Genomic DNA, 12790 nt, shown 5'->3' with positions numbered 1-12790 from the left:
GAGTGACCTGTAAGGCCCAGCCAGTCGTCCTCCAGCCACTGTGTCCATGACCCTGCTGACAGCCGTCTCCGAAAGAGCCACTTCCTCGTGGGAAATTGGCAATGAACCACCACCACCACCACCACCACCACCACCCCCTGCCAGCCCCATGCTTTAGGGTTCACACCTGACCTTCAAATAACTCCATCTTTTCCTCCATCCTACCTTCCAAAAGTGTTCTGTCCCGACCTGCCTTGAGAAACAGAACTCTCCACAGGAGGGTCACAGAGCTCATCTCCCCACCGCCCCGGCCACCTCTCCCCTTGTCTCTACCTCCATATCCTCTTGAGCCAGAGTGCGATCCTGACAGAGCCCCACATCTCACCCCTCCTCCGTCCTCATCACCCTGAAACCCTGTCCGTGGCACAACTGAAGCACCAGCTTCATCTGAAACCAGGCAGTGTTTTCTGGCTACTCCAGTGACTGTCCACTTTTCCTATAGAACCGTTTATCCTTTCAGTAAATGTTTCCTGATGGTCGCATCAAGAGCCAGGATCTGTTAACACCAGCGAGCATGACAGAGAAGGCACCTACTCCCCAGGAACACACATCCTGGTGATAAACAAGTATACAAACAAGTCTCAGAACACTTAAAGTCTCAGGGAAAATATGGAATTTTAGAGAGGTCAGTCAAACACGTCTCCACGCCGAGCGCCATCGGCCAGGATATGTGTGGGATGCTTCCTCGACGGGCCACAGCAGGCCACGGGGCGTCCTATCCCGGGGAGTCTGATGAGATCTGACATGTGTTTTGCACAGGTAAGTCAGGGTGTCTCGTGGGAGAGAGATTGTAGGGGGCATGAGCAGGAGCAGGAAAAGTGATCCAGGAGTTCCTGACAAAGCGCAGGGCGGGCACGACAGTGCTAGCAGCAGATGGATGGGCTCCGGGATGACCCAGGGGATGCAGGAGGCGAGCTGGATGCCGGAGCAGGGCCAGTGCAGACACCCGGCCTCCAGACGGACCCTAGGTTGCGACACGATCAACTCGGTGCATGGCGGCACCCTTCACTCCTGACGCCGGGGTGACCAAGGGAAGAAGGCTGCCTGGAGAGGCCCAGGACGACCAGCAGAAGGTCCGGTCTGCTCTGCGGACGGTGCCGAGTCTGGAGCCCAGACAGATGGAAGCGCGGAGTCCTCCAGAGCGTGGCCTGCTCTGTGGCCTAAAACCAGAGGCGACCACAAACTATCATTTCCCCTTCCCCGGGACAACTCCTACCTTACCTCCTCCAAATGCAAACTCCAACTCCTGTTTTTTTGAGCAACTTCTAGGCTCCAAGATCATTGTATATTGATTGTCACCGAGAGCCTCAAGAACAGAAAAACCCTGCACTATTCTTTCCCCACTTCACGGCCGAGGACACAGTCCCCAGAGGGACTGACTTGCTCAGGGCCACACACACGGTGAGGGTCGGCGCTCCGTGCACACCCAGCTGGGGAAGCCCATGTGCTCCGGCCAGCCTCCCCTAACATATTGATCGAACTATTGAACATGCAAGAAGATTAAAAAAAAAGAAGAAGAAGATTTAAAAAAGATTTAAAAAAAGAAGAAGAAGATAAACCGCCTAAAATGATGCAAATTCTGATATAACCAAATCTTTGCTTTAGCTTCCTGATAAGTCTTTAGTAAATTAATAATAGAACCACCAAAAATAGGTCCTGGGGTAGGAGCATTTTCGATATAATTTTTTTTTCTAGAATGGCAACTGATTATTTTGTTATGTGAAATTCTCTAGATCAAAATGTAAGCACTCCTCTTCATTTAGTTGCACACAGACACGCGAATAAAAGCTGTGACATTATTAATCACTATATTCAGTTATGATTGATAGGCTTTTCTGCAAGGAGGAAAAAGTGGCTCAGATACAATCTGTCCCAACAGCTCTACGATATGCTAATATTTTCTTCAGATGAGAGAGAAGATGTGTTCAAATACCTGTTATAATAGGCAATTAATACCCGTGCACCAAAGTGGGGCTGATAAAAGTGGGATTAGGAGAATATTATAAATTAACCAAAAGCTTGTATGTTTTAGTAAATGGCCTCATTTTGAGTTTGACACAGTCTTTTTATGAGGCAAACAGACTGCATTCTGGTACATTCGTTCATGCTAATGTGATGTTATAATGTTAAGGTACGTTTATGAAATGGTTGTGATTCTAATGACTGTTTCTTTATTTGTCGAGCAATAATTTTTTTAATTTCTTTTTGAGGAAAATCCACCTATTTAAGAAAATGAATCTAACCCATCACTTGTGTCTCTTCCGCGCGAGGATATTGCAGACCACGCGAGCAGCTTAGTACCTCTCATTATTTACTAATTGCTTCTCAAATGACTAAGGCTGCTCTATACAACTCCAAGGCACCAGGGTAAGCCCATAAAAACTCGTGTCAGATCACTTGGTGTCCAACAGACACACTAGTCACGGCTGACTGGGTAGACCAGATGTTCTGACATCATGGCGCCCAGGCTTCAAAAAGCAGCCCTGGTTTGTGTGGTGACGTGGTACGAGAGCAAACAGCCTGGGGCTCTGGTCGAGCCCATTTATTTGCCTTTTTTATATCTTTAACTGAATTATACATTCTTGAATTCTACTCTTCAGTTAAGAACAGTTCTTTTGTACGTAGGGGCGGCAGGGAAGGGTCATGACTGTTCTGCACGCCCCCGGTGCTCTTCGTCGGTCAGCACGGCTTCCTGCCTCTCAGGAATTCCCTGAACGTGGCTCCCGATGAGCACTGACCCCCACTTCGAGGAGCAAGCTGAGATCTTCTGGTACTTCCGCTTACCCTGCCAGGCAGGGGGAAGAAGTTGGGGACCTGCAGGACAGCTGGGGAGCATAAAAGCCCAAGGACGGTGGAAGGAGTATGAGAGGGAAGGAGGTCAGAACGAGGAAGACGGGGAAACTCCCAAGTGCCCCCAGAAGTACATGCTACATGGATGCAGGGACGAGTCTGCGATCTGAACAAGAGAGGCCACTGGTGTGTGCAGTGAAGGTGTGACTTCTCCATGATGGACTGGGTCCAACTCTGTTCTAGTTTCCTCCATACCAGTGGGGAATAAGGATGGCACCTGCCTTGAGGGGTTCTCCCGGAAATTAGTCCTTTAACACAATAAAACACTTAGAGCAGCTCCTAGTAAGGGCACAGTGCTATTACTTACAGAGCTGGCAAAATCCAAAAAATTACAGTGTCCACAGGATTAAGGCTAAGGGAATCCCTTCAGTGGGAGGCTGAAGCAGATGCTGCTGGTTGCCTTCTGCAAATCCACTCACCCCTACTCTCTTCTAACAAAACCCTCCATTTTCCATTTTGTTTCGATATCTACCCTCTGGTGGCCCTGGAGGGAGCCAAGGAAGTAATTACACCAGGAAGTAATCAGGGTTGGTTCAGGCTGCTCACAGAGACCAATGTCATTGCCAATGACTGGTTTGGGTGTGGGACATTTTTCTTGGTTGTGAGTCAGAAGAAAAGTCTCCCCACATTTATAGAGTCATATTGGAAGAAATAGCATCTGGAAAAAAAACTTGCCATCACAGTACCTGCATGTCAAGCCCGAATGGTAACAACATCCTGGTGGCCAGCAGGGACATGAGTTAGCCCATCCCCGCATCTGTGCTCCCTCCTGCTTCTCAGGTGAGATGAGCAGGGCCATCTTGATTCAGCGAGCCGGGTAGGGGGTTTTCTACTTCTCTCAGGGCAGAGCAACCCAATGCCTGCACGGCGGAGGTCGTGCTGCCTGGTGGCAAGTAAAGCCAACCACCGGCGGGGTTTCAGGACTGCCTGACAACTGCCCTCACTCACTCACAGATGGAGGAAGGGACTAACATCTACTGAGCATCTCCTGGACGCCAACGGGCTCTGGTCTCTTACTCTCATTCATTCTTTTAACTACCCTGAGTGGTTGCTGTCTCCACTTTGGAGATTAGGACAGTCAGAATAGTGAGACAACTGTCCAAAGTCCCCTGGAGGGACTGCAGAGCCTGGGTTCCAGCCAGCTGGGCCTGATTCCCACTAAATGCCTCTGCTTCCTTAGGAGACCGTGAGAGCAGAGAATCGGAAGCGCAAAGAACTCAAGGACCCGTCCAGCAGATGCCAAGTCATGGCGCAGAGGGGGAGCAAAGGGCCAAGGGATTGAGCGTAAGTAAGGCAAGCACGGGACTTCAAGGAACTCCTGACCGGGACCCAGTGCAGCACTAGCTGAAGACCAGGACCAGCCAGAGCCAGAAGATGATGTCCTCAGGACTCCCTGGGCTCACAGAGCCCCACGGGATCAGCGACCTCTTCACGTGAAGCCGTGGATCGCAGTCACCACAGGTTGGGAGAGCCGGGACCTGGAGACCATCCAGGCTGGTCCCCAGCCCATGACAGACAGAGAGAATGAGGCTTCAGAGAGCCCAAGGATGCAATGAGGGGGGATGTGAACCTACACAGGAGGGTCTAAGTGTGTGAGAGGAAGGGAAAGACCAAGGAACCAGCCATCGGACCGAGCTCTCTGCAGTGGAGAACGATCAGGAAGCACAAGCACTGGGGTTTGGTAGGTCTGGGGTGCCAACTGCTCATTATTTGTTGGTTTAGGAAGGCTAGACGACACATACATTTAGCAAAGTCTGGCTCCCAAAATTCAGAGACATTTGCATGCATTCTTGGCTCTAGTAAGCCATGTGGACTTATATTTAAAACGAAATAATGAGCGTTCTTCCATTCCCAGACCGTATAGATCAGCCAGCAATGACAACATATGTCTAAAGAGAGCCTTCCTTTAACAGCTCCCAGGTACGCGTCCCCTGTCTCCAATGCTCGTGTGGGCAGTGTTTGCAGGACGAGCGTCTCAGCTGGAAATATGCTCCTACACTCAGCAAACAAGTGAGGGTATCTGGTTTGTTCTGCTTGTTTTGGGAGTAGGTGGGAAGGAATGATTCACTGGTGTCCCTACCTGTCATTCGAAGGGAGCTGCAGTAATAATCGTTCTAGTGAGAGCTGGCACTTCCCAGCTGTTCCAGGTGTTTTATACTGACTGCGTAGTGTTAAGCCACACAACAGCACTTCTGTTAACCAGGATGCAACAGGAAGTTACTAAGAGGGCTAAAAGCTATCAACATCAGGGAGGAAGGGAAGGGACAGAAGCAGGGAAGGGATGGACTTTGTTTACAGAACCAACAGTTCCATCGAGGAGATGCTCAACTAGGTGTCTCACCCAAGAGCCCCTTGCCAGATGTGTCTTGCCTGACACCCCCTTATGTGAGCCTCCTTGAGCTGGACTGGGAGCTGAGGACCTACACAGATGCCCCCAAGTGGTCCTGGTCACCTTTAGTTCATTATTAATACTAGGAGCCCCTCCCATGGGCAGAGTTTTCCGCCATTTGGGGGGGGGACCATCCGATGTAAAGGCACTAGCATGTTGAAACACTAGGCATGCGCAATTGAGCCAGAAGTGCCTAGTGTGCTCCCTGCCCTTGCCCTCAATACATGGACTAAAAGCTTCCTGTTGGAACCCCTCAGGGAGACCGTGTATAGCGTGCACACACGGTCTCCTTACTTGGAACAGGTTAATACCAAGTTCTTTGCTTTCAACAAAGGTTGTGTTCAGTTTGATGGACTACAAGCAGCGAACCCCTTGAGTTCGGTTATACTTCCAGGTGGGTGTTATTATTCCCACTAATGGATGAAGAAACCCAGTGACAAGGACTTGTCAAGTCTGCCAGGCTGGTAAAGGGCAGAGCTCCAAGATGGCAACCCAGATCTGACCCCATCCCATTGAAAAGAAAAGCTACAGACTCTCTGTAGAGTCACTTGCCTGCAGCATGGCAAACCAAGACTTAAGTCTCGGCTTCTCCAGGACTGGAACTTGAAGCCAATCAATCTGGAATTAGCTGGTCAGCTCCGATGAGGTAATCTCGTCACGTGCACCCTCTCTACTCCCCCTCCCCCCACACCACTCCCAAAGGAAGATGAGGTAATCTACCTAATGAGACCCCTTGTCCTCCCCTGCTCCCCCCACCAAGGGAAGGTGACCTGGCCTGAAACAATCCTTTCTTTCCTTTTGCTAACCCTTCTGGCCTGGCCCCCCTCCTTGTAAAATCCCGTCCCTTTGTACATCTCCTCGCACTGACCCCCCGACTTTGCTTCATGGGGCACTGCTCAATTCACGAATCGCTTAATAAAGCCAATTAGATCTTCAGATTTACTCAGCTGAGTTTTGTTTTTTTAACAGTCCCAAGGTCAGTCTTGTCCTATACCACCTGCCCGGCCAGAGGCAGGGTCCCGGGTAGAACTGGGGTTGCAGTTGACGCTGGCTAGAAAGCCTGGCACAGAACATGCCCCCGCGCCCCCCACCCCAGCCGCCCTGGGGTCTAGCACTTCCTCAATCACCCCTCTTCAGCTTTATCCCCAGAAGATGCTTGAAAGCTGCACTGTGTAAGCCCGCTGACAACTCAACTTTTAACCGGTTTGAGGGCTACCCCCCACGGAGAAGAGGGGGGTTCTGGAATAAAAGAGGAGTCAGAAGAAGGGATGACTAGTAGTGGAGTTCCCGTGTAGATTTCCTCATGGAAGCCTTCTTGTCGGTCATTTACCATCCCAGCCGAGCCGAGGTCCATGCAGACCACACTCACTGAAACGATCCATTATTGACCCATGAGGGTGTTTATGTTGATACGATTGTCATAAATGGCTGAATTTCCCAGGAGTATTTCATGATTAACACAGTTTAGGGAGAGACAAATTAAAGATGAGCCATAAATAATATCAATCCCATTACATATTTCCTACAGCTTTACCCATGAACGACAATAGAAGCAGCAAATAATTACATCAGGGTCCTTACTAACATATAGTGAAACCAGATTTTTAGGAATATATAATGCTTAAAAAAGTATCACATGAAGATGAATTTTCTGGTGTTAATGGCATCAGCCAGGGAAATTCAGACAAACATTTTGTGGATTCCTGGCTATTTTTTATTTTGAAATGTATGAAAATCTCGGAGGAGTTCAAAAAGGAAAGAAAATTTGTCACATTTCAAACCAACATATTGAATCGAGTAAATTGAATCATGATTCTCAGGCTGCCTGTGTAACTGACAGGCTCAAATGCATTTTTAAAAGGGGTCTGATTCCAACCCCCCGAAAGCCGCAGCATCTCCCCGCTCCCTGGCTGTGGGCGATGATGTCTAACCATAATCAGCAAAGAGGGACAAGACTATGGGCTCTTCTTCCAAACACATGTAGTAGCTTCTGTGGCTAAATTACTCACTACTTAAATATACATCGCTCTGAGTTTTCCCGGTTATTTTTTAGCATGCTGCTCTCGACTGGCACTTACTGCTAAAATGCAGAAGTTTTCTCCTTCTAAAGAGAGCCTTTGCTTCAGTCTTAGACAAAAGCAGAAAGGGCAGGCCTACCACTAGGGATCTAAAGTTAATACAAAAGCGATTAATATTCCAGGACTTCTGTTGGTGTCATTCACCCAAAGAGACGCCAGGCGAGGCAGTGCAAGTCGTCTGCATACAAGCTTTCACACGGGCTTGTTATAGGATCTACTCGTCAGCCAGCTTTGACGCGAGAGCACAGACGACAAGATGTGGCTCATTCTGCTTCATCTACCTCTGCTAACAATGACTCTGGACGCGGGGGTGGGGGGTGCGGAATTTGAAAAGATCTCCATTACCTTTTCTCCTATTTGGGTCTCAAGTTCTTTTACTGTCCGACTGCAACTCACTTCATTCTCACCTCCTCTTAAAAAGAAAGAGAGAAACTTTGCATTATTATGTTTTAACTAAATAAATGCTTACGTAGGACATGCAGAGATCAAAATGATAAGGCTTTCTAAATTATGTATTTTCTAATGCAAGGTATTTCTTAGGCACCGCTGTTCGCTGGCAGAGGGGGCTTGGGCCAAGCCCTTAGCTTCTCCATGCCTCCGTTTCCACATCCATAAAATAAAATACAACGACATTTATTCCTTCTCCCAGGGTACCGTGGGAACGGAGTAATTACAGCTGACACTTGATGAGCATTTCCTATGGCAAGCCCCGTCTGGGTTCATCCTCATAACAACTGTGTGGGTCAAGGGCCATCATTGCAGACAAGGAGACAGGGAGACAAAGGTCACAGGTGGCGAACTGGAGGTGCGGGTCATGGCCCCACCTTCAGCCCCCCTGCTGCTGCACTTTGCTCTGACCTCTGAGGGGTTCCCAGTCCACTGGGGAGGAAGCAAGCTAAGCCACTCCATAAAGGACTTGATGGTGGAGGCATGCACCATCCCCTTGGCTCTGCCTACGTTTTTTTAGATTTGATTTATTTATGAGAAAGAGAGAGAGAGAGAACACGAGCAGGGGGAGGGGCAGAGGGAGAGAAGATCTCTCAAGCTGACTCTGCACTGAGCACGGTGCCCTACATGGGGCTCGATCTCACGACCAAGAGATCATGACCCGAGCCAAAATCAAGAGTCCGATGTTCAACCAACAGGGCCACTCAGGTGCCCCTGGGGCCATCTGCTTTAATTAACTATTTTTTATTTGGGGTTATCCATACATCTGTAAACTGCTTCCGAGCCCCTCTTTGGAAAGAGCCAGGAAAGACCCACCTGGTGAGGAGCCAGGAGAGACCCAATGGAAGGAAAAGCTCTCTGGACAAAGCAAAGGGAGCACACAGGGGCCAGAGCTCAGCACATGCCAGCCTTGCTGCTGTCAATCGGCCGGGGAGACCAGAGCCCGCCCAGCAGGGCGGGGGTGGGGGAGAGTTCAGAGATGGAGTGGACACCATTCCTTGGTGCTGTGACCATGATAAGGAATCTTTCTACAGGGGCAACGGGAAGCCATCGGGGCATTTTAAGCAGAAATGAACTACGTTTTACATAGGAGGAAACTGAGGCTCAGAGGGTTAAGTGTCCAAGTCCAAGGTGGAAACTCACCAGGAATCCAGCCTTATGACGCTGTTTTAAATGCAGTAATTTTTTGTTTTAATTATGTATTGACTAGACGCATGACACTTTTTAGCAATAAAATTTAAAGAACAGAAATCGGAAAAGGCCTGTGTAGCTGCCATCAGTTGAAGAGACAGCAGCTTGGGTCCAGAGCCTGGTGGCCTCGCTCCCCATCTCACCCTCCCGTCCCGCCGCAGCCCCAGGAAAACGCTCTGCCCAAGCGCGCGCGGGGCCCCTTCCCTTCACCACGGTCTCCCCTGACTCCATCTCAGCGCGTCCTTCAGGAGACACAGCCCATCATCGGGTAGTAACTCAGCCACAACAGCTTCTTGAGATGAGTATTCTTTGGAATGGTATGTCTTTGAGCCCTTCCACTTCAACCTGTCTATAAACTCGTAGATTCTATAAACTTATGTGTAGTTTCTTCTCTTCGTGGATTTTACTCTCTCTTATCTAATCATGCAGTCTGTGCCTTTTAAGTGGAACCTTTATTACAATTACCGATATACTTGGGATTTTTATTTATTCTGCCTATTCTGCGGCTTCTTGCCTTCCTTTCCGTCAGTCCCGTTTTTACGACTCCTTTTGTCTGCCTCTGTAAGTTGGGAATCAGTCATTCCATTTTTAATCTTATGACAGCTGCTCTAGAAATGATAACCTGTGTATTTTTCTATTTTTTTTAGGGTTTTATTTATTTGATAGAGAGAAATAGCAAGAGAGGGAACACAAGCACAGGGAGCAGGAGAGGGAGAAGCAGGCTCCCCACTGAGCAGGGATCCCGATGTGGGGCTCGATCCCAGGACCCCAGGATCATGACTTGAGCGAAAGGCAGCCACTTAACGACTGAGCCACCCAGATGCCCCTAACTTGCATATTTTTCAAAGTCTAAAGTTAATCAAAAATTTCAATCTTCCTTCTGGTCAAAGTGACGACTCTAGACCATTCCATTCTGGTCCCTCCTCTCAGCATATATATTGCTACTATCATGTATTTTAATTCTATCCTATCTTTAAATTCCCAAAGTCGTCATTATTCCTAGTCCTTCGTGCTTCCCGAGGTCAGCGGGCGTGTTAGGATCTAACCCCACATCTCTGCCCTCTTGTTGCCCGCATCGCGTCTTACTGTCCATCCCGAAGCGTTTTCCTTCCACCGAAAGTATCACACGCACAGACACAAGTAAGAGGCACGCTTTGCAGGATGAAGAAAGAGAGGATCTGGCTGAAAGGCAACCTTGAACATGGCAAGCAAAGGTGCCACAAGTCTCTCCTTGTCCCCACAGCCTGACATCAGTGCTTGAGCCTGTACTATGGCGAGAAGAGGGAAAGGTTCCCGGCGTTCCCACAGGAAGAGATCTCAGTCTGACCAACTCTAGGCTGGCAAATATCATTCCCAGTGTGTGGGAGAGACCGTCCCATGCTCTCACACCTGGAACATCAGCCTTGGCCCAAGGGTCAGTCCTAAGTGAAGCCAGCGCGTCCCCTCACTGCCTTTACTGCTCTCTGTGATGCTGAGGTCGATGCCAAAAATTTGCAGTCTCTCTGTGACATGTCTACACGGGGGTTTCTGTCCATCCGTCTGGCTTAAGATCCCTTCAAATATTGGTTCCTCCCTATCCTTTTCCCTAAATATCTGGAAACCCCATAAGAAACCTCCTTCTCTCCCCTCCATGACTCTTAGACCCGTCCTCCATATTCGATCTCTCTGTCCTCCTGTGTGGCTTTCCGGATCACAGCTTCGGACCTACTTTCCACTCCACTAATGCTCCTTTCAGCTGCACTTCATCCACATTCTCCACCCGGCCACTGGATTTTATCGCCACAATGATCGTTATCTTTCGCTACCAGAAGTTCTGTTCTGTACTTCTTTGAATCTTTTTTTTTTTTCTTTTTGCCTCTTATTTCGTTTTTATACAAGGCATCCGTGCTTACCTTTCTCTGAGCACACTACCATGGTTTCAGATTCTAGATCTGATGGCTGTGGGATTCATGTATTTGGGTATCTGTACTGGATACAGGCCCTCTGGAGCTCTACTGGTTTGCAGGCCTCATTCTTTGTCTCATCATATGTTTTCAGTGATTCGTGTGTGTGGCCTGATACTACTTGGCACTTGTCTGTGGAAATTCTGTGAGGGCTGGGTCGCAAACACAGTCCTGTACAGGTCATACCCAGCCCTGCACCAGTTTGTTTTGTTTTTTAAAGATTTTATTTATTTATTTGACACACAGAGATCACAAGTAGATAGAGAGGGAGGCAGAGAGAGAGAAGGGGAAGCAGTCTCCCCGCTGAGCAGAGAGCCCGACGTGGGACTTGATCCCAGGACTGCAGGATCATGACCTGAGCTGAAGGCAGAGGCTTTAACCCACTGAGCCACCCAGGCGCCCCCCTGCACCAGTTTTAAGCAAACTCCTAGCCCAAGACTTTTCAGGCCATACAGGTAGCACTGTTTCGGGCAGACTTGGGTAAATACTGACTTACAATTACAATTTTGTCCTCTAGTCACCCAACACCAGCATGAAAATAGGTGACAATACATAAGTTTCCTTGTGCCATTTAGGGAGGCAGATTTATATTTGTAACCTATCCTCATATGAGGGTTTAGGTGTCACAGTTTTATATATACTAGTCTTCTATGAGTTCCCCCCACCTGGGGCAGGCCTCTAGATATTTTTTTTTTAAGATTTTATTTATTTATTTGACAGACAGAGATCACAAGTAGGCAGAAAGGCAGGCAGAGAAGGGGGCGGGGAGCAGGCTCCCTGCTGAGCAGAGAGCCCGATGCAGGACTCGATCCCAGGACCCGGGGATGGTGACCTGAGCCAAAAGCAAAGGCTTTAACCTACTGAGCCACCCAGGTGCCCCCAGGCCTCTAGATTTTGTCCCCTGCCCCCTTTACTCCAAACAGCCAGCCAAACTGAAACACAAATTCACAGGATTTAGCTAATACTCTCAAGGCAAAAGCTGGCTGGATAGAATGCTCCCTTCTCCTGATTCTATCTCCTAAAGTAGGGGAGTACCTACTTTCTTGCCAGCTCACTGGTGAAGGAAAATGTATATATACATTTTACCTTTTATCGGTTATTTTAGTTGTTTCCAGTGGCAGAGCTGTTTGTGCACAGAGCCTACCGTATCACCCGGAGGAACAGTGTCCGTTCACTACAATGCATCGTCTCCAGCAATAAAGAAAATTCAGCCCTGTGATCTAAGTCAGTTATGAGCTGAATCTTTCAAATTTAGTTAAAATATTTAGCCTCTTATAGTTAAGGAAGTAACTTGTGCATCTCAAATTAACTATTAGACTAATGTTTCACAATTAAGGTACCGAAAACACACACACACACACACAAGACTACTCCTGCTTTCAGTTTTTCTAATTGTTTAGCTTTTTCAACAAAGAATATTCAAATTAGGCTACTGTCCACCCCAAAAGCTTATCACAAATGGGGATTATTTTAGGTTAAGAGTGCAAATATACAGTTTATAAAACAACTAGTCATTCTTTCAAATAAACCTGGAGATTATCTCAGCCGACCACTTCCAGGTCCTTAACTAATCGGAGCACAGAGAAGTCCCTGACCACTGGACCAAGGAGGACATGTACTTTGTCATTCTCACTGGAGCCGCCATACTGATTCATTGATCCTTTTTTTTTTTCTTTTAATTGTGGTTAAAAAACAAAAACCTACCCAGGTAACATAAAATTCACCATTTAATCGTCGTTAAGTGTGCAGTTCAGTAGTGTTACGTGTATTCACACTGTTGTACAACACCTCTCCTCCAAAACTTTCTCATCTTACGAAACTGAAACTTAAGTCCGCTGAACGAGTCCCCGTTG

The 12790-nt window shown here is 48.1% G+C and overlaps 1 protein-coding gene across 7 annotated transcripts in view; it reads right to left on the bottom strand.

Moving 5' to 3' along the window:
• The window catches only part of EFCAB6 (EF-hand calcium binding domain 6), a 220566-nt gene that overhangs the window by 171230 nt on the left and 36546 nt on the right, over window positions 1-12790 (bottom strand). For all 7 annotated transcript variants that reach the window (XM_082738840.1, XM_082738846.1, XM_082738842.1 and 4 more), the window contains one exon: window positions 7702-7768. In XM_082738840.1, coding sequence (XP_082594966.1) covers window positions 7702-7768 — 67 coding nt within the window. The remainder of the gene's footprint in view (window positions 1-7701; window positions 7769-12790) is intronic.

Source organism: Mustela nivalis (genome assembly GCF_964662115.1).
Source record: "Mustela nivalis genome assembly, chromosome: 7".
Classification (NCBI taxonomy): Eukaryota; Metazoa; Chordata; class Mammalia; order Carnivora; family Mustelidae; genus Mustela; species Mustela nivalis.
Note: the sequence above shows the minus strand (reverse complement) of the source record. Positions and strands in the feature narration are given on the sequence as shown.